At 47.7% G+C, this 21278-nt stretch overlaps 1 protein-coding gene across 2 annotated transcripts in view; it reads left to right on the top strand.

The window, feature by feature from the left end:
• The first annotated feature begins 1290 nt into the window (after positions 1–1290).
• The window catches only part of LOC148526876 (histamine H3 receptor-like), a 32190-nt gene continuing 12202 nt past the window's right edge, over positions 1291–21278 (top strand). Inside the window, exons 1-2 of one of the 2 annotated variants that reach the window (XM_088469785.1) lie at positions 1291–1453; positions 17205–17278. In XM_088469785.1, coding sequence (XP_088325911.1) covers positions 1309–1453; positions 17205–17278 — 219 coding nt within the window. In that variant the 5' untranslated portion in view covers positions 1291–1308. Of the gene's footprint in view, positions 1454–17204; positions 17372–21278 lie in introns of both variants that reach the window. The other variant, XM_088469784.1, reaches the window with a different exon arrangement.

The following is a 21278-nucleotide window of genomic DNA, read 5'->3' as shown; positions in this document are numbered from 1 at the left end:
GCTCATCTCTAATTATACCCAAGTGCTGGCAGCATACAAGTATCAGTATGCAGGAATAGCTTAAAAGGAAAACTGTTATAAGTGAGGATCTGGGTTCTGGTTCCAAAGATTTATCATGACTACACTGCCCGTGATTCAATGCGATGTTGAATAGGCCCGGGAGGGAGCTCCCGGAGCTATTCAATTCAGCGTGCTGTTCAGAGCCAGTTCTCGCAACTTAACCTGTGTGTTTAAGTTGCGAGAACCGGCATTCTCTGATGAAAGTGTCGGCCACACGTCTGTTAGCGCAATGCTAAGCCGGTAAAAAGCTGTGCGGCCGGCACTTTTGTCGGATTTCTCCTCGCATCCCAGGAGAAATCTTTTAGCTCGACCAAACTTCGCATTGAATTGAATCGCCCTCATTGTGTTATTCACAACACTAGTGTATTGTGTTAGTAATAACACCTGTGTCCTGTGTGTACTGTGTAGTTTGACACGCATTTATTTCAATATAATAGACTGGGTGTCGATGTCTACATCGGTTATAAAACTGGAAAAAATAGATGAGTGGGTCAGTATTTAGAACATAGAAGCATCACAAATTACAGTGTAAAAATTGCCTTCCTTTAAAGTAAAGAATGGACACCGCAGAGCATAGCAATATGTGAGATGATGAGGTTGACTACCAGATGGAGCTCACACAATGTTAGTGTTTTATTAAATGATTTTTTTTTAAATAATTACTTTTGTTGTAAAAGTTTAAAACATAATAAAAGTTTAAGAAAGCAAAAATCAAGTTGATCTCTTGCAAGAGGAATTCTAGTTTAATATTTCTTACATTATAATATAAAATGTGCACATTATTGCTTTGATAAAAATAAACATTCCACAGTGTAAACACCTGTAATATACCACAGTTTTCCCCAAATTAAATTAAATGAGGTATGATTAGACTGTTGGTGTGGTCTTGTGATTTCCCTTGGTATTTAGAACAAAATATGATTAGAGCTGCTCACCTGAAGCCGGTATAAAAAGCATCTATAGGCAATCGGCACTATTACTGTGATTACTGCATAAGACAGAAGTACTGGAAAGCAGAGATCTTGATGAATTCCAGTAAGATCACTGAAATGCTGAACTGATTCATATCACTGGCCAGCCAAGTTCTGTTCTTCTATACATGGCTCTTATTATAGTATATGAATGAGTATGTAGAGATTGTGCTCACTACTTACAATGACAAATCAAAAACCATATAATGAGACCAGTATGTTAACCTTTAATGAGACTGCCGACTTGGATAATCAGTTTTCAGCAGCTGTAGAAATCATGATAATACTACTTACATCCTTACTTTTTGTTGCCACAGTTCTCGGTAACCTTCTGGTTATGATGGCTTTCATAGTGGATAAGAGTCTTAGAACTCAAAGCAACTTCTTTCTGCTCAATTTGTCTATCTGTGATTTTTTTATAGGTAAGTCTTTCCCTTCATATCTGTAAAACATCTCACATGCTGTACTTAGAGACATTTATAGAAGCCAGGTAATGCAGAGTGTGCAGCAGCTGGCAATATATTATTGTGAGCTCATTGCATCTGTTTGTTTCTCCTGAATTACAGCATCCACATTAGAATGCTACCTTTGTGTATTGGGCATAGTTTTGTAGTGAAAATGAGCAGACCGGTCTGGTCAGTATGCATGGCTAGTACATGTACGCAGAAACAGGAAAGTTGCTTTGAAAGCCTCTTATTTCATTTAAAGAGAAGTTAACTAAACAAAAATGGAAGTATGGCCCTAATTTGTGAGAGGAAGGAGGACAAACAGGTTGTGTTTTCAGACTTGCTTGCACGGAGTGTAAGCTTGTTGGTGGCAAGCCATAGACAATTTTAGAGTTTTTTTCTGTTGTGTGCAATGTAAAACAATGTGATTAAAATATGATACCAGATGAATAAGATCAAAATTGAGTAGTTAATCACAATACCCTGTCACTCTAAAACAAACAGTACTACTAGAATAGTTACTTTAATCAAGGGTTGAGTGACGAGTCATATGGAAACTTATCGGCAGAGCTACAGGGGCCCATACATCAGCAACTGGCAAAAAATGATTCTGGGCTTTTATCCACTGATTTCACGATTCTCCAGTCTGCACCCACACATTACTGATAGTTGTCAGTGCTTTGCAGATCATTTTCAGCAAATAACAAATTTGCCATTTGTGAAAGGCTCTTCATTTTACTAGTAACAGTCGGCAAACCGGCTGATCATTATCATACACTAGCAATCTACAGCCCCAAATGTTCGGTAAAATCCAACATGTTGGACAACCTAATTTACTGATTCCGATTACTTTTTTAGTCAGAATCAGCAATTGGTGAACCCTATACATTGCTATACAATCATCTGCAAAATTGTAAATTGTCCCAATTGATTGCTGATGTATGGGCCTCATTAGTATGAACTTGCATATGTGTGTGCCATACTTGCCAACTGCCCCGGAACGGCCGGGAGGCTCCCGAAAATTAGGTGGTGATCTGGCTGCCTGCAAGAGAGGACAACTCTCCCGGACCGGCCACCATCAGCCTGCCTCCTCCACGCAGCCGCCCACTTACTGAGCAAAAGTGCGCGGCCCAGGCGCAATCGTCGCCCCGTCCATTGCTTTACAATGCCGATAATCTCTGCATTGTATAGCGGGGAACAAAGCCGCGTTGATGCAATTGCGCCACCACACCCCCGTACCGCCCACCAGCACGTCCCCTGATGTGCTGACCTGGCTGCCCCCTCTCTTGTTTAAGAGAATGGTGTATGTTGAAGATACAACAAAGGACTTGAGACATGTACCGTTACTATGCCTATTTTTAAAAATTTTTGGTCTAAAGATTGAAGTAATAGTTAGAATTTGTCATCCAAAAATAGGAGAAGTGCATAAATTACCAGTGATTGGACTGAGGGCCTGATTCAGACCCGCTTGCGATGTTGCCCAAGTGCGCATGCGCACGACGGAGGCAGCTCCGTTGTGTGCATGCGCGAGACCCGAATAACGACGGCCAAGCCGTCGTTATGGGTCTCGCACCTAAGGGGGCGTGCTGTCGATGGTGATTGATAGCACGCCCCCTTTGGTGGGCGTGTCGGGGGCGTGGCTTGCCAGACTGAGGCGTTCCCATGGGAATGCCTACCGTCTGGGGCCGGCCCCACTGACATCACTAGTGATATCAATGGGAGTGCTTTTGGCTCTGATAGAGCAAAAAGCACTCCAGGGCTTGCGGCAGCGAGACTCTACCGCAAGGGTCTCGTCGCAAGCTCGATGGTCGTGATGGTCTTGACCATTGCGACCATAATTTTGGCCGCTCGCTATAGCTGTGGGTGGTCACCCACAGCTATGCAAGCGACCAGGAGGCCGCTCCAAAAAGGAGGAGGGCCGGCCCTGATTCAGAGCGAGCGCTCTGTCAGAGCGTCCGGCTCTGAATCAGGGCCTGAATTCACAAATCCAGCAAATGAAAACACAAATCCAGTTAATGAACAATGGACTTGATTCAGACCCACTCGCGAGCGGCTGTCCACTCACAAGTGGGTCGATGGTCTGCACTGCGCATGCGCACGACGGAGGGAGCTCCGTCGTGCGCATGCGCGAGACGCGACGAGCGAAGGACTTTCCTTCGCTCGTAGTGTCTGATCAAGGGGGGCGTGCTGTCGATGTTGATTGACAGCACACCCGCTTTGGTGGGCGTGCCGCGGGCGTGCCTGCCAGACAGAGGCGTTCCCAAGGGAACGCCTACCGTCAGAAGCCGGCCCCACTGACATCACTAGTGATGTCAGTGGGAGTGATTTTGGCTCTGACAGAGCCAAAATCACTCCTGGCCTTGCATCGCCACTGCTCGCAGTGGCGATGGTCGCGATGGTCAAGACCATCGCGACCATCATCCTGCACGCTCGTATATGCTGTGGGTGGTGACCCACAGCTATACGAGCGTCCAGGAGGACGCTCCATATTTATGGAGGTGGGCCCTGATTCAGAGCGAGCGCTCTGGTCAGAGCGTCCGGCTCTGAATCAGGGCCAATATGCTCCTAAGCCTAAAATGAAACACTAGTTATGGTTTGCAGAGAAGGTTAAAGCTAGGGGCTGTCATCAGCAAAAAGTATCCACACTGTTTTGGTTTGTGTAGTCGTTTCAGTGTCATTAACATGGGATCAGCTTCTGTATGAAAATTAGCTTGTCATTTGCATAAATCTTATGTGACATTCTTCCCACACCCTTAAAGTTCTAAGGGCCTGATTCAGTACGGATCACAATTGCGATCACAGCTGCGAAAATATGCTAATGCTTGCCACAGCTCACCCAGCATAAAGATGCCCACTGCTGCTTTCTCACATCCGTCCAACCTCGCACTCCTGCGTAAACATCGGTACCATCGACATACATCGGCCCGACACGCACATTTACAGCAGGCCTGACCAGCCGCAGGAACTGCAAGTCTCGTCGCATGCGTGAGTACTCAAGCTGCATATGCAATTGCAGTGGCTAATTTATCCACGCCTATGCAATGGTGTTCAAACAGACAGGCACGCCTGCGTTTCTCCAATCACTCCCCTGTCACCACCCCCAAACGCTCACAGCCTGTCACTCACTCTGCTATGGTTTCCTATTATTGCAGTGCAATCACAGCGCATGTGCAGTGCGGCTTATACGCATGCGCAAGGGCTAACAATCGCTCAATCTGCATACGTAGTTGCATTTGCGATCGCTGCTGAATCAGGTCCTAAGATGTGACTAGAGAAACCTATCGGCTCATACGTAATCACAGCTTAGGCAAACAATTGATTGCTATCCACATGGTTCATAATAGCTCCCCTTGTGAAATGATAACCAATGCACAGCACACCCAGCCAGGGGCGCTGAGAGTGGAGGGGGTGTTAACAAATTACACAGGCCCGGGCTTGCTGGAGGAGCCCGGTGGGAGCCAGGTCTGGCACGGTCCCCCCCTCTCTTACATCACACAGCAGCCCAGCTCAGGCTGCTAAGAAGCAGCCACAGCAGTTTCCTATGCCTGTGGGGGGAGCGATCAAGCTTATCGCGCCCCCCCCCACTGGTTATGCGCCTGCTGAGGGGGCTTACCGCGCAACTCTGCAAAACTTTTTTATAACCTAAGGGGGCCTGGCCATGCCTCCCGCTATTAGGCCACACCCCTTTTTTACCAGAGCCTCTTGACGGGCCTGCACCGAGCAACAGAGACATGACATCCCAGAATAATATACACGTTTGGTATCCCCATTAGAAATCCAGCGATAGCCCTCTTACTAAACTGCAGAATATTCTGTCCAGATGCTGATGCTTTACAGCAGAGTAAATACTTAATACAACCATTAAAAGTTAAAGTAACCCTCCTTATACCACAGTCAAACCAGGACCAGCATTGAAAAATAAATAATATAAAAGAAACCTGTGAATTGTAAACCCAGACCCAGTGCCAGCCAGCAACTCTGCCACCTCTGGAGACGTCATCCATACAACAGGGAAAAATACAAAAAACACAGGGCCTGATTCAGAGCCGGACGCTATTTGCGCTCGCTTGTTCAGAAAAAGGGGCCGCCTATTTAAATTGAGCGCTCGCTCTTTGCGGTCTGTTGACACCTCTATATCTGAGCGAGCGAACGAAATATGCGCTCGCTATTTTGTAAAGATGCCCCCTGGCCGCTCGCATCCTACGTCATCTCCGCTATTTATTAGATTAATCGAGTACATCGAAAGGCATCTGAACTGCTCGCAGTGCTTGTGGTAGGATTTTCCTACCACAATCATGCGAACAGTTCAGGCTAAGAAACAACCAAGTGACGTGGTCGATGACGCTGCTTTGTTAATTATGCATACCCTTAAAACGCCCGTTTTGACCGTTTGGCACGCCTGCGTTCGGATCACCACTCCCCGTTTTCAAGCACCTTCCCCTGTTACCACCCACAAACGCCTCATCCTGTCACTCAAATTAGCAGGCACTCGCTATTTTGCGAGCGCTCGATTTCCGACCGCAATGACTGGTTGGCGCATGCGCATTATGACCCATACACATGCGCAGATGTGCGAACATCGCTCGGAGCGAACGAGCAGCCGCTTACGAGCGGCTCTGAATCAGGCCCACAGACTCTAATTAATAAAAACCAGATATACTCATATTCCTTTTCTAAAAATAGATTGATAAAACTGTTAACCAACCAAAAACTATATGTGCTTTCCCATGCTGTGATGGCCTTGTCCTCACTCTTCGGTCACTTGTGATCACAAGTGAAGATTAGGGCATCAATTGGGTAAGTTATAATAAGTTAGCACGTGGATGTTGAAGGCGATTTTTGTTCTTATTTACTTTTTCTCAGAGAGGAAGGAGAAGAGTGAGTCTGAAAAGTGTTCAAAGCTGTTTTTTTTTTCTTTTTAGAGGTGTCCTATATACAGATGCATGGGGACTCTTTATTGTTATTATGGGGTTAATGAAATAATTGTACCAGTACTGTTATGTCTTTGGACATAAAAATTCCAAAATTAATAATTCAATTTATCACCTAAAAGGTAACAAGTTTCTCACCAAGGGACCTATATATTAATTATTATTTGTGGGATATCTCTCAAAACACCCGTTTTCAGGGGGATACCGAAATTAATAAGTATCCCACAGTTTGGTTCACAAAAGCAGACCCCACAGAAGCCTATGGGGGCTGCTTTCTTGCCGAATTTACCAAGCTCCGGAATGTGGGAAAGCACTGAATGTGAGAGTTTGAGGCGACTATGTGGCTGCATATGGTGGTCATGGGACTGTATATAGCACACATGCAGGTAAGTAATAATTATATTGTAAGTATAGAAATTTGTAGCACTTTTGTATGTATAATTATTTTCCACAATGCCTTATGTCTGTCCCACTTGTGTCAGCCCTGACATCAATTCTGTTCCCCACTGTCTTTCTCCACATCTGCTATGTGACCATCTGCCTTATGTCTGCCCATCACTATCTGTGCCATGCCATGTTTGCCAGCTGACTACTTGATTCATCTCCACCTTTGCCTCATGCCCCCCCCCTTCCTTGGTTAATGTTTGCCACCCCCTCTACCTCTACTGTTAGATGCAGGGCGGCTTTTGTCTTACAGTATGTCGCTCTCATTGTTTTTCCTGCCAGATCATAATAGGTTAGGGGTGCTCCAGAGTGTACTGTTTTCCCAAAAAGCAATTTTGGAATAATATATGTGCTTCCTCTGGGGCCACAGCTAGGGCGGTGCGGCCAGTCAGTGTCACAGCTAGGGCGGTGCGGCCAGTTAGTGTCACAGCTAGGGCGGTGCGCCCAGTGCCAATGCATAATAATGTGCAGGATATGCTGGGGGCGGAAACCATCCGCCACCACAATCTCTTTTCACCAAGCTCAGCAGGATACGATATTGTTACAGGCGGTGTGCCCAGCTCTTTCTCTGTATTATGAAGCTCACTCCAGAGCTCCACCTCCCAGCTCCCACACTGTGTATAGATAGAGACATAATGATGATGTCTCTCCAACAGGGCCAAGCGAGGAGCAGTTGGGCAGCAGGCAGAGCCAGATTACCAACAAGGCAACCAAGGCAGGCACCTACGGCCCATTGTGTCCCAGGGGACCCACATGTCGCCTCTGGCCATTTAATTTTTTTCTCCAACTATAAATCTGTCTTGAATTGGGGCCCGAATTCTAAGGGGGGGGAGGAGTTGCATTTACCGGCTCATCTAGGGTTAATGACAGTGCCAGTCCGACAGCAGCCCCCCTCACAGTGCAGCAGCAGGGCATTTCTTCCTGCTGCACTTACTGTCTTCTCTTTAGTGACAGCAGAGGTCAGCAAGCGTGTGCTCAGCCATGATTGGAGGAGTTCACTACATGATTGGAGGAAAATCCCCCTAATTGGAGGAACTAAGTCAGCTCATGCTCCTCTGACCCCTGGAACAGTGCAGATGGAATCCATCCATTCCCACTGGGTTGAGCTTATTTCCCCTTTCACACTAGGGACCTGGAAGTGACGTGCAGTGAGGGCGGTATTGTGGTTACATGCCCATAAAGTCCACCTAGAGAAGAAACTTGTCCCCTTGTGGCTCACTTCGCTTGCTACGCTCGCTACAAGATTATATTCCCCCTCTATGTCCAAGTGGATGGTAGGGAATGATGTTAGACAGTAGCTGATGACGTCAGAGTCCTCTCCACGAAGGGAATCTAGACACTGCCATTCCCTCTGGGTTACAGCTAGATCCCCTTCTGTAGATGTACTTTGACATCATCAGTTACTGTCCAACGTCATTTTCTACCATCCACGTGGGCATATAGGAGGTATATAATCTTTTGGCGAGCCACCAAGCTGGTAGTGTGGCGAGCGAAGCGAGCCCACGAGGGGACAACTAATTCTCTCTGCCCGCAGTGCCTGACTCCTCTGTAAGTATCCTGCCTGTCACCTACCAGCACAGATCCATCCTCAGCACTTTACTATTGTCTCTCTCACCCCTCTCTTCACAGCTCCTACCTGTCTCTGCTCCCTCTCCCTATATCCTGCCTGTCTTATTCCATTCCACACAGCTCCTACCTGTCTCTGCTCCCTCTCCCTATATCCTGCCTGTCTTATTCCATTCCACACAGCTCCTACCTGTCTCTGCCCCCTCTTACTATCCTGCCTATCTCATTCCATTCCACACAGCTCCTGCTCTACCTGCCTCTGCCTCTGTCACTATATCCTACCTGTCTCATTCCACTCCACACAGCTCCTACTCTACCTGTCTCTGCCTCCTCTCACTATCCTGCTTGTCTAATTCCATTCCACACAGCTCCTACTCTACCTGTCTCTGCCTCCTCTCACTATTCTGCCTGTCTAATTCCATTCCACACAGCTCCTACTCTACCTGTCTCTGCATCTCTCTATCGTGCCTGTCTCATTCCACTCCACACAGCTCCTACAAGTGCTCGAAGTGGGGTGGTGTACGGTGGTATGACATACCGCCACTTTCCGCCACCACTTAATTTTTGCCGCAGTAGAGAATGTACCAGCGCTGGGATCGAGAATGGGATCCCAGTACTGGAACAGCAGCGGCACTGAGTGGAGATGTGTCCCGCTGGGGCCACATGTCGATTGGCAGCAGGCAGCGCTGGGATGGAGCTGGGAGAATCGTTTACCAGCTGCACTTCAATTAAAAGTTAGCACTGGCCGCCAGCCAATCCAGACGAGAAGATCGGCTGTCAATCAAAACAAGGGGTGGCTTTTTTAAGCTGATATAGGGAACCGCCAGCCAATGAGAAGCTACCAAGTGGCATCTTCTCAATCGCACGTGGCCGGTCCCGCACTAAGAACCCTGTAACAATGGTTATATTGAGACAGATGCTGCCAGGGATGCCCAGACACCCAGGCCCCAGCATCCGCTTCAACTAACTCTGTGTTCCCCGGCCTGTCAGGCTATCTTGTAGATTGTGGGAACATGCAAGCCGCATTGAACGCCATGGAGCAGATGCTGTTGCCTGTAGTCTGGGAATTGAGAAACAACCAGGGTCAGCTGCTCAAGTGAAAGTGGGCATATGCTGACGTCGACACCAGTGAGTAGACAGCTTCAGCCAGTCGGCGGGGAGAAGGAGCTGAATGCTTTGGACAGGGCATAGGGAAGTACAGTGGGTACAAATAAAATGTAAATTAATTAATTAAAATATAATTGAAGCATGAGGTGGGGGAACTGGGGGGTTAACCACAGTGTGTGTGTGTGTGGGTGGGGTTTAACAAAAAAATATTTTGGAAGAGAGAAAAGTGAAAAATAGAAAAGAAAAGTGGGGAAAACAGAGAATGAATTTTGATTAAAATTTCCATACCCTTACCTCTAAATCCCACTTCGAGCACTGGCTCCTACTCTACCTGTCTCTGCTTCCTCTCACTATCCTGCCTGTCTCATTCCACTCCACACAGCTCCTACAGTACCTGTCTCTGCCCCCTCTCACTATCCTGCCTGTCTCATTCCATTCCACACAGTTCCTACTGTACCTGTCTCTGCCTCGTCTCACTATCCTACCTGTCTTATTCCACTCCACCCAGCTCCTACTGTACCTGTCTCTGCCTCCTCTCACTATCCTGCCTGTCTCATTCCATTCCACACAGTTCCTACTGTACCTGTCTCTGCCTCGTCTCACTATGCTACCTGTCTTATTCCATTCCACACAGCTCCTACTGTACTGTACCTGTCTCTGCCTCCTCTCACTATCCTACCTGTCTTATTCCATTCCACACAGCTCCTACTGTACTGTACCTGTCTCTGCCTCCTCTCACTATCCTACCTGTCTCATTCCATTCCACACAGCTCCTACTGTACTGTACCTGTCTCTACCCCCTCTCACTATCCTACCTGTCTCATTCCATTCCACACAGCTCCTACTGTACTGTACTTGTCTCTGCCTCCTCTCACTATCCTGCCTGGCTCATTCCATTCCACACAGCTCCTACTGTACATGTCTCAGCCTCTCTCACTCAGTGGCGTAACTAGGGTATTTGGAGCCCAGGGCAAATTTGAAAAGGGAGCCCCCCCCCACCCCAACACCCCGAGCTGTGCACGCGGCGAAGGCGCGTGCGGAAAAAAATGGGCGTGGTCACTTAAAAATGGGACGTGTCAACATGACACACCCCTTTATTTTCACGCTGAACATTCCTATCCATATGCACCTTAACCCCAGTAGTACCCCTTATACAGTACCCCCAGTATGCAGTTGTGGTCCCTCTTATGCAGGCCCATAGTAGTGCCCCTTATACAGTATCCCCAGTAGTGGTCCCCCTTACACAGCCCCCAATTAGTTCCCCTTACTCAGTACCCCCAGTAGTGGCCCCCCCAAATGCAGTGCCCCACGTAGTGTTCCCTCTTATGCAGTGCCCCCAGTAGCAGTCCCCACAATGCAGTGCGCCCAGTAGCGGTATCCCCTTATGCAGTGCCCTTTATATGGTGCCCCCAGTAGTAGTCCCCCCCCTATGCAGTGCCCTTTATATAGTGCCCCCAGCAGTAGTCTCCCCCATGCAGTTTTCCCAGTAGTGGTCCCCTTATGCAGGCACCCTGTAGTGATCCCCCCTATCCAGTGCCCCCTGTAGTGGCCCTTCCTATTATTGCCCCCAGTAGTGGTCCCCCGAGTGCAGTGCCTCTTGTAGTAGGCCCCTTTTATAATGCCCCCAGTGGTAGTTCCCCCCCAAGTAGTAGTCCCCAGTAGAGTAGGTCCTCCCAATGGCGCCCCCAGTAGTAGCCACCCCTCCCCCAGTAGAGGTCCCCCCAGTAGTAGCCACCCCTCCCCCAGTAGAGGTCCCCCCAGTAGTAGCCACCCCTCCTCCAGTAGAGGTCCCCCCAGTAGAGGTCCCCCCAGTAGTAGCCACCCCCCTCCCCCGTTGTGCAGATAGGTTTAAAAAAAATATATATATATATATATATAAAAATATACTTACCTGAATTTCTGCTCCTGGTCGCGACGCCGCTCCCGCCCGGGCTGGTGCGCTCAGCATTATGGGACAGACGTCATGACGTCATGACATCAGTCCCATTACCCACTGCAGGAGCCGGACGGAAGTCCGGCTCTTGCAGTGGGTGCTGCAGCAGTCAATGAGAGTCTATCTGACTCTCATTGGCTGTTGTTTAACACACGCATCACCGCCAGCGCTGAGCCCGCCTCCTGGCGCTATTGGGCAAGCGCTCAGGGTGAGGGAACGGGCTCAGGCGTGCAGTACAGGACCGGCGCTGGAAGCCTAGCACCGGTCCTGTGTAAATGTGTAGCGCTGACCGCACTCATTGCGGTCGGCGCTACACTGGCTAACTAGGGCGGATGGGCCAGTACCGTGGCCGGCGGCGCCCCCCCGCGCCGCCGGTCCAACGGTGCCCAGGGCACACACCCCGCACGCCCTTTCATAGTTACGCCACTGCTCTCACTATCTTTAATTTCTTAGACACTGGCAGTCAGACATTTCCTAATGAAGAGGCTTATACTAAAGGATGATTTAGCAAAGGACGAAAAGATTTATTACCAACAAAACTTGAGGGAGGGGGTCCCAAACCAGAATCTTGCCTAGGGCCCCATGTGGTCTTAATCCGGCTCTGGCAGTAGGCAAAGCAGGGAGGATTCATATTTACACAGTGTCTGAGCGCACAGATTTGTGAATGTTGTGAGAGTCAGTCAGGTGCACTGACTGTGCTCTGCCTCTGCATGCTATTACGAGGGATGTATTGTTAGTTGTTTCATGTTCTGGATGTCCATCAGATCTCAAACTGTCCTCCAAATGCAGGGGGGGGGGGGGGGTCGTTGACTCGAAGTCCCAGCATACACTGACTGTACGGGAAGGGGGGGAGGCTCTTCTAGGGAACACTGACGCGCTTTTTGGCCTAGGGCTACCAAAATGGCTAGTTCAGCTGGGTACACACTGACAGATATATATCGCATCGCTGTGCTGCACAGCTGATGGACAGATATATCTGCAGATATATCTGTCCATCATGCGTTGTGTACGGGCGATCAGCCGATCGTCCGCACACATGCACGGCAGCTGCCTGGAAGATGATGGTCGTTCAGTGTATCTGCAGATCACTTTTACCCACCTTTACAGATCTGGCTTAAAGGAGGGAACAAATGTATTTTTAATTAGGAGCTATGTACAGTATGTGCATGGAAAGATTAACAATCATCAGAATACATGCCAGTCATAGGATAACATGCAGAAAGGGCATTTCCTTATGCCTGGACATGTACAAACCTTTTTGCCATTATGTGTCCTCATACACTATGGCTTCAAACTGGCCAAACAACCCCTCTCTGCGTGCCATGTCCTGGGCAACTCGACCACTCTGAGCTTTTTTCACACAAATAAAACAACTAGAAGCAATAAAACGAATTTCCTAGATTGCACTGATCAAATTGATGTGCAGCATTTGTACATCTGTGTGCCAGTGAGTTTTTATTTGTATATGAAGCAGTGACCATTGCTTTTTTCATGCTAAGCTGGTCATCTGCAACTTTGTATGTGTTTAAAACTAATTAATGTGCTGTTAAAGAGAAACTAGTAGCAGGGTCCCAACTCACTTTGTCAGTCGCCTGAAGTAGTCTTTAATCAACGAAACGCATTCGTACCCTGCTCCTGGTTTCTCTTAAAATGGACTCTTCTACAGTAGATATGGACTATCCAGAATATACCTAGATAAGCCTTTTTATATATATTTCTATGGGCTCTATTTATTAACATTATTTTTATTAAAATAAAGTGAAAAAGGGTGTTTTCACACCCTTTTCACATTATTTTAGTTTCACCTGTAGTTATTACAGGGCAATTGGAGTAGAATTAGTAAAATTCTACTCCAACCCCTAGTATCACTTATTTTTAGTAAAGCAGATCGCATTTCCCATAATTGTAATGGGAAATGTGATCCGACCAGAGTTACTAAAAATAAATTGTAAAAAAATACCGGGGGAAGCCCTGTGATAATAACCTGGAGGTGGCGTTATCCAGGGTCTTCCCCGGTTACCGGGCTCCCAATCTGCTCTAACGGGGAGAGCAGAGGCGGGAGCCGGTACCAGTAATCAGCTATGTGGTCTAAGCAGACCGCAAGCTGCTTACTGTAAAAAAAAGAAAAAAAAAATTAAACATTTTTTTTTACTTACCTGAATCCAGGGACCGGTGATCGGGCCTCCGGTGATGGCTCCTCTCCGGTCAGCTGGTCTCCCATAGTACACTGGGGCCCGGTCATCAGGTGATCGGGTCCCAGTGCAGTATGGGAGATCACCTGATCGGGAAGCCAGGAGAAGATCACCGGAGGCCAGGAGGATGCAGGTAAGTGTAATGAAGGGAGGGGGGGTTGCGGGGGGCGGGGCTTAGCACCAGGGGGCGGGGCTTAGCGTCGGTGGGGGGGTAGTAGCGGTGGTTGGTCGGCGCATGCGCGGGCTCTTAGTTGCGGTATTTTTTCCGAAAATACCGCGACTAGAGTGCGGATGGGATCTGCAGGAACAGAGCTTTATCACAAGCTCTGTCCCTGCAAGGGATTTATAGTAAATCCCTGTGATATTGCCTGAATTCGCAATGCGAATTCACTCGGTAATATCACACTACAATCCGCATTCAATATGCGGATTGTAGTAAATAGAGCCCTATATGTGTTAACCCTGTGTGTATTGTATACTTTGGATTAAAAACCTTGGTCTTTATGTATTAAGCCACAGCGTTTGTATTTTTATATATATATATATATATATATATATATATGTAACCCCCCTTCAGTGTGCGGTCTGGTACATAGGTGCATTTGGAGTGATACACCTCCTATTGCCTCAGGCTAGCTCTCCAGGGTGTGGGCAATACCTGAGAAGGGGGGTCCCTGTCCATGCAGGCTTTATAACAGTCACAAATATAGATAGATACAGGTATAGATAGACACATGCAGCAACAGTACTTTTGAATAAATTGGGCGCCAGACCTTCTCTTATAAAAATATACCACTTTATTTCTCTCCTCCTGCACATGACTTTAAAAGACAAGAATATGGTTACAGCAGCTTCTCCTCTCCCTCCAACTCATATACTTGGCATGTCAGCTGGTGTATGACAATCTTATGGATATGGTTACATTACACCACACTCTTCTTCACCAGCACAGTCTTTAAGCAAAGTCACAATGAATGCTTTGCATTTTGCACAGACAGGTCCACCTGGCCCTTTGCTGGCTGGTGCCTGTAGTTCTCCACTTCATACATGCAGGTCCACCTGGCCCTTCGCTGGCTGCTACGTGTAGTTCTCCACTTCATAGATGCAGGTCCACCTAGCCTTTCGCTGGCTGGTGCCTGTAGTTCTCCACTTCATACATGCAGGTCCTCCAGGCCCTATGCTGACTGGTGCCTGTAGTTCTCCACTTCATACGTGCAGGTCCACCTAGCCCTCTGCTGGCTGGTGCCTGCAGTCCCACAGCTTCACACACATCTCACATAACTTCTTTTGCACTCTGTCTCTTCTTTGTCTCTTCTAAGACAATATACAGAGTGTCTCATTCCAAGTCTGCCTCTCTCTGCTCCCCTTCTCTTTCACATAGGACAGCAATATACAGACTTTTCTATTGCAGCTATCACTCTCAGCTGCAGCCCATCCCTATCCTACAGGAATGGCTCCTATAGCCACACTGCTACCAGAGTGACCCCCCCTTTAATGGCTGCTGGGGGGCTTTTATGCATAAGGGACTCCTCTTGTCCCTTAACAATAAAGCTCCCGGGAAATTCCTCTTCCCCATCTCTCCAACACATATACTGACATCTCTTACACCTCTCATGGGTGCTAAACACTTCACTGGGCTGCTCACACTGTAACATTCCAGCTCTTTCTCTGTGGTCTCTCACAGCCTTTATCTCTGTGGTCTCACTCCAGACCTCTCTCCTTTGGTGTTAGATGGGCATCGTGGCAGCCACCACTGCCCCGCCAATCTCCCCCTGCCAGGGGAGCACGAGTGCTACATTTCTGCTTCCAGCTCTGAATCTCCCCAAAGATGTCTGCCCTCTCCCAACTTCCTCTTCTCAATCCTTTTGTTCTTCCTTCCCCTTCCTTTCTCTTATCTGCATGTTATACACCCAGTCCTTCCACCCCCGCGTGTCTATCTTTCCAGCCCCTCCTTTACCTGAAAACTGATCCACAACATATCTACTACAGGAAGCAAGCTTTAACACTGAGAGGGGTGTATTTACAAATACCACCCCCTAGAGGGTGTTACATATATATATATATATATATACATACAGTGGCATAACTAGGGGGATGTGAGCTGCACCAGGTGATACAATTAGAGGTGATACAATTAGCGGTGACACCACATTGCCCCCTTAGAGGCTATAAGGGGTCTATTTACTAAGCAGTGTTAGGAGAAGTGAAAAGTGAAGAGTGAAGTGATAAGGTGCCAGCCAATCAGCTCCTAACTGCCATCCCACAACTGTGCTTGAAAAATGACAGTTCGGAGCTGATTGGCTGGCACCTTTTCACTTTTCACTCTTCACTTTTCATTTCTACTAACACTGCTTAGTAAATAGACCCCTAAGGTCGTTTGATGAGACTGTGGGCGTGAGTGTGGGTGAGACTGTGGGTCATGCCCCCAAAATATCATACAACTGGGGGCATAGCTTCGCAGGCATGAGGCCACGCCCCCTTCTGTGAGCATGAGCACACATAGGAGAACACAGTTGAGTACACAGTTGTCAGAATGAAAAGATGCACTGAGTGACACAAACCACTTTCTTTCTCTCTCCCTATATATATATATATATATATATATCTATATATATATATATATATATCTATATATATATATATATATATATATATATATATATAAATAACTTCAACCTACAATGAGGCCAAAAAGGAGACCAGCACACCACCTTTTTAATGCCAAAAGGGATATTAAAATACAGCCATACTTAGAAATTCACATCACGGTGTATGTCACATATGCATTGCATAGGCAAATAAGATACTTATCAGATGCCTGGTGACCATATGCATAAATAATCCATATGCCCAACAGCCGTTTTGATGGACCTCCACCTTCATCATGAGCACAGTACAACTAATACAGCATGCTGTTTAAATAAAAAGGCTGGCACCTAATCAAAACATGCTTCCAGGACGCAGTGGCTAGCACGCAGTGAGACGCCTTTGAACAGGTGAGATCCCTTTTAGATATTTGCAGGCAGGGGCATAACAAAGGGCAAACTGAAAAATGGCACCCCCACCCAATTTATGAGACCTGGGCCTATTGCCCAGGGTCACTTACAGGAGAACGAGCCTAATGCCCGCCTATCAGTGCACAAGTCTAACGCCCAATTACCCACTTGGGCCTAGTGCCTGACAACCTGGTGGTCTAGGGAGAGGTTAATGATGGGAAGGTCTCGTAGAATGCCTACCTGGGGAGCTTCATTATCTCTTACTTTCCCACCACTGCAGCACTCTCCAGTCCTCAGCTGCATTTTTCTACTGCTGGCCCGTCCTGGCCAGCGGCACTGCTGCCGGAGCTCTTCTCTCTTGAGACCAGCGTCTTCTGGTCTCTTCCAAGGCCACTGGATCCATTCATGTGATGTCCCTTCTTTGCCTGCCATCGCCGAACTGGGCCTTCCACCTATTGTTACGTGCCATGGATTGCTTTTAAAAATATTACTGCATTAAATCCCATGGAAAAACCTATGATTGATAAATAAACTGTATACTTCTTTTTGTTTTGCCAGGTGCATTTACCAGTCCCATGTATGTTCTGTATTCACTGATGGGAAAGTGGATTCTTGGCAGACGGGTATGCAAGGTGTGGTTAATTGCTGATTATATGATGTCTACAGCTTCAGCATTCAATATTGTCCTGATTAGCTATGACAGATTTCTTTCTGTAACGAAAGCTGTAAGTAATTCATGATATATGCCATTTTACATTTGACTTAAATTTTAACACAAATAATCATGGCGCCAGGGGATGGTCATCAGAAATTCCTTGGATGACATAGGCTCAAACCTTGGGCTGGCTGGCAATATTTAGCATGAGGGGCAAGCACAAAGCACTTGCCCTATCATAAATTTACCCCACATCTTCAGCTATAGTGATCAGTAATCTGCATTTATAACACACACACACACACACACACACACACAGACACACACACACACACACACACACACTATCACATATATCCTGAACTGTGGCATGCATTCCTTATCTCTCATCAAACACATTTCTTGAACCATGGCATGCACCCCTTAGCCAATGTCTTCCCTCAGCCATGGCATACACCACTGGGGAAACTAAATGGCCAGTCCACCCATGTGTGTGTGTCATTCCCAGTCAGACTGGAGCGTAACCACAGTGGGTACCTGCCGACCGAAACCACTGAATCCTGGACCGACCTGGTGGGCATGTTTCCCCCTGGCCCAGCTCGCCCCTGGCACACCACCCTTGGCAACATCTTATTTTAACAATTGTGAGAGAATTAGGGCCCTCACACCCTCTGAGGCTGGTTAACTGGGAGTTTGGAACTGGGCTGTGACATTGTAGATCCACAGAGACATTAAACTAGAGATGGCCGTCTAGGTATGCTTAATAGGAGGCAGCGCTGCTATGGGCAGTAACATCTTATGTTATTTCATGGCTCATTTATCTAGCACAGTCTATAAAACGACAGTTAAGCTACCTATCCACTATACAATTATTGGGCCGATTTGCGAATAATCGGGTGATTGGCCTGATTTATTGTATAGTGTGTATGAATGATCGTTTCACCGTTTCACCGATAAATCTGTTAAAAAACATCCACAAATGCATTCCTTCAATTATCTGTCGGTCAAGACTGAAAATCTCGGCCTGAAATTCCCGATATGGAGCAGTGTGTGCATTCTCAGTAATATGTCCATGTTTCCTATGGTCTCCTGTCACTATGTCATCATCCGTGTGGGTGGACATATGCAAAATCAGTGTGGTGAAAAATCAGTAGCTTCTATGGAAAAATTGCATAATGTGTAGCACAGATATTGGGGCTTTCAATTTTCTGAAAAATCGTACCGTTCCTCGTCCCGATCAAAAAAATCTGACAGTGTGTAGCTAGCTGCAGCAGTCAGTCAGTCCTTTCCCTGTGTGATTTGCTAGGAGGAGCGGTCACATTCGACCGCCCCCCCCAGACAACAGCGCTCGTCGCACTGGACACCAGCGCCCCCTATGTTATATTTTAGTATTTTTCATAAGGAAGGGGGCCTAGCCGAGTTGACCATGCCCCCTCCCAGTACCGGGACCTGGCAGAGCTGTCGGCAACCCTGCCTGTAATGGGAGTAGGTAACACGATCACACAATACTAAAACTACTAGTTTATCTGGGTATGTCTTTTCTTGCCTCCGTCCGAACCTTTCTTGGTGTGGTGGATGTTATTCCCTCCTCTCCCATCCCAATAAATCAACAAACAGATAAACAAAATAGAAATTAATCATCCAAATGTATGCTTGTAATTTATTGTAATTTGGGTATAGCAAGAGGTTTGTATTGCACGCAAAATAAAAATTTTACATTTTACATGGACGTAATTACTAATGAAGAGGTATTAGGGTGTTGCAATACTAAATGTATTGCAACACCCTAATACCTCTTCATTAGTAATTACGTCCATGTAAAATGTCAACCAATCAAAATGGCCCAAATACACTCTTCCCTTTTCTTAATCCCCGAACAAAGTTTTAAACCTTAATCACCAAACCTTACTTACACTCACACTCAAATAAATATTGTTTAACTCATACTTTAAACTGAATTAAATCAACTATAGTCTTATGAAATCTTGGGCAATATTTATTTGGTGCACTTGTGGATATGTTGGACCTGGGTCTTATTAAACTGAGCAACATATATAATAACGCTCGATTTATATTCTCTGTAAAGCCCCTTTTACACCAGAGCTAAAACCCGGGTTATTGCAGGGTTAACCCAGGTAGCTTCTTGGTTGTAAAAGGGGACAAGGTTGGATTTCTGGGTCGAGTGAGCCAGCAATCCAACTGAGGTAACTTGCAGGGTTTAACACAGGAATGACCCGTGAAACCCTGCAGTGTAAATGGCGCGATCCGGGTCACGATGACCAGGGGCTGGCTGGCATCTTTCAGCCTGGGGGGCAACACAAACAAGTGGCCCCGGCTTTCTCCAAAAAAAAAAAAAAATCAACCAGTGATGTACTCTCATCGTGCAATATCAGCAAACGATAGGTCGTCTTAATGCCAAAGTTTGAATCTCCCTTATTTATTAATTATTTAGAGTCCTTGAGGAAACTTTCCAATAAAGGAGATTGAAATGAAGCGATATGAGGGTGACACTGGGCTGGATGTGGGACCAGGGGCGTATCTATAATGGGTCCAGGGGGGCCCCACACCGCTCACCCTGCACCCATAGTTTGACTTACCTCTACGGAGTCCCACGTCGGTGCGGGTGTCCGGCGCTGTAAAAACGACTGGAAAATGGCCATCACGGCCATTTTTCCATCGTTTGCTCATGCGCAGTACAGGGAAAATGGCCGCCACAGTAATTTTCCCGGTGACCTGCGCATACTCTATAGACTCTGGGTGCACTCTAGTGCCCAGAGTCTATAACTCCGGCGCTGGCCGCGCACAGCTCAGTACGCTGCCGGCTGCCAGGCAGAGAGGAGAGGGCCTGTGGAGACTGCACACGGGCCCCCTCCTCTCTAGAAATGCCCCTGTGTGGGACAGTGCGATGGGGGGGAACATAAGGCTGAAGAAAGGTGGACACTATGGCTGGGGGTCCTAGGTGAGATGTGGACTTGTTGGGAAGGGGGGAGACACTGGGCTGGTTAGGTGGGATACACTGGCATTTGGGGGATCAGTTATAGATGATAAAGGACACTGGGCTGGACAAGGGGAAGACACTGGGTGGGCACTGGGCTGGGGGAATGGGAGCTCTGACCTGGGATTGCTGCTGTTTCTGTAGACGACATGCCTGGTCCTGCACACGCTGCACACTTCACACGCTGACAGCTGCATCCTGAGCAGCCCCTGCTTAGTCTCCATCTCCCTGCTGCGGCTGCTGGAAGTGGTAGCGCTGCCACACTTTTCTGTAGGAGCGGGGGAGGGGGGGGTCGCGTCCGCGGGGGGGTCAGGGAGGCGTGGGGCGTGGGGGGGCGCGGGGGGTGTGTGTCAGGCTGGCTTAGTTGGAAGAGAGGACTAGAGGCTCAGTTGTGCCCAGCCAGAGCCCAGGCGTGCAGCTAGCCACCAACCTTCAGAGGCAGAGCTGAGGAGACTGGAGAGTGAGGGCTGGAGGTGGGGCCTCCATCCAGCTCTCTCCCTCTAGATGTCATCACTGAGGGCCAGCTCCCGATCAGCGCTGGCCAGGGCAGAGAGGGCACGTTTAAGAAGAATAAAATAAAACAACGGCCCCAAACTCCTGCTGAGGTCTACAGGCAATCTGCTCCTGGCCGGGAGACATGCAGAGGACGCTCCCAGGCTGCTTAGTTTGTTAAAAGGGATTCAAGGACGGGCGCACTGATTATCCTTGTTACACAAACTGAGTGGCCGGGGAGCATCCTCTGCATGTCTCCTGGGTGCCAGACGTGCATGGAACATAAGGCAACTGGCGGCCCCATAACACTGAAATTATACCGGCCCGGGGGGCAGATGGCACCCTGCCCCCCGGCCAAGCCCGCCACTGACGATGACCCGGATTGTGCCGCATACCTGTCCTTCCAGATATATCCTTCCTCATTCATTCTCCATGCGTTATGAGTTGTTTTACACAGGGCGCATGAAAACCGCCATCTCACGCAAAACTC

Source organism: Taudactylus pleione, unplaced genomic scaffold (assembly GCF_031769625.1).
Source record: "Taudactylus pleione unplaced genomic scaffold, aTauple2 ptg000093l, whole genome shotgun sequence".
Classification (NCBI taxonomy): domain Eukaryota; kingdom Metazoa; phylum Chordata; class Amphibia; order Anura; family Myobatrachidae; genus Taudactylus; species Taudactylus pleione.
This window is presented reverse-complemented; position numbering and strand designations above follow the sequence as displayed.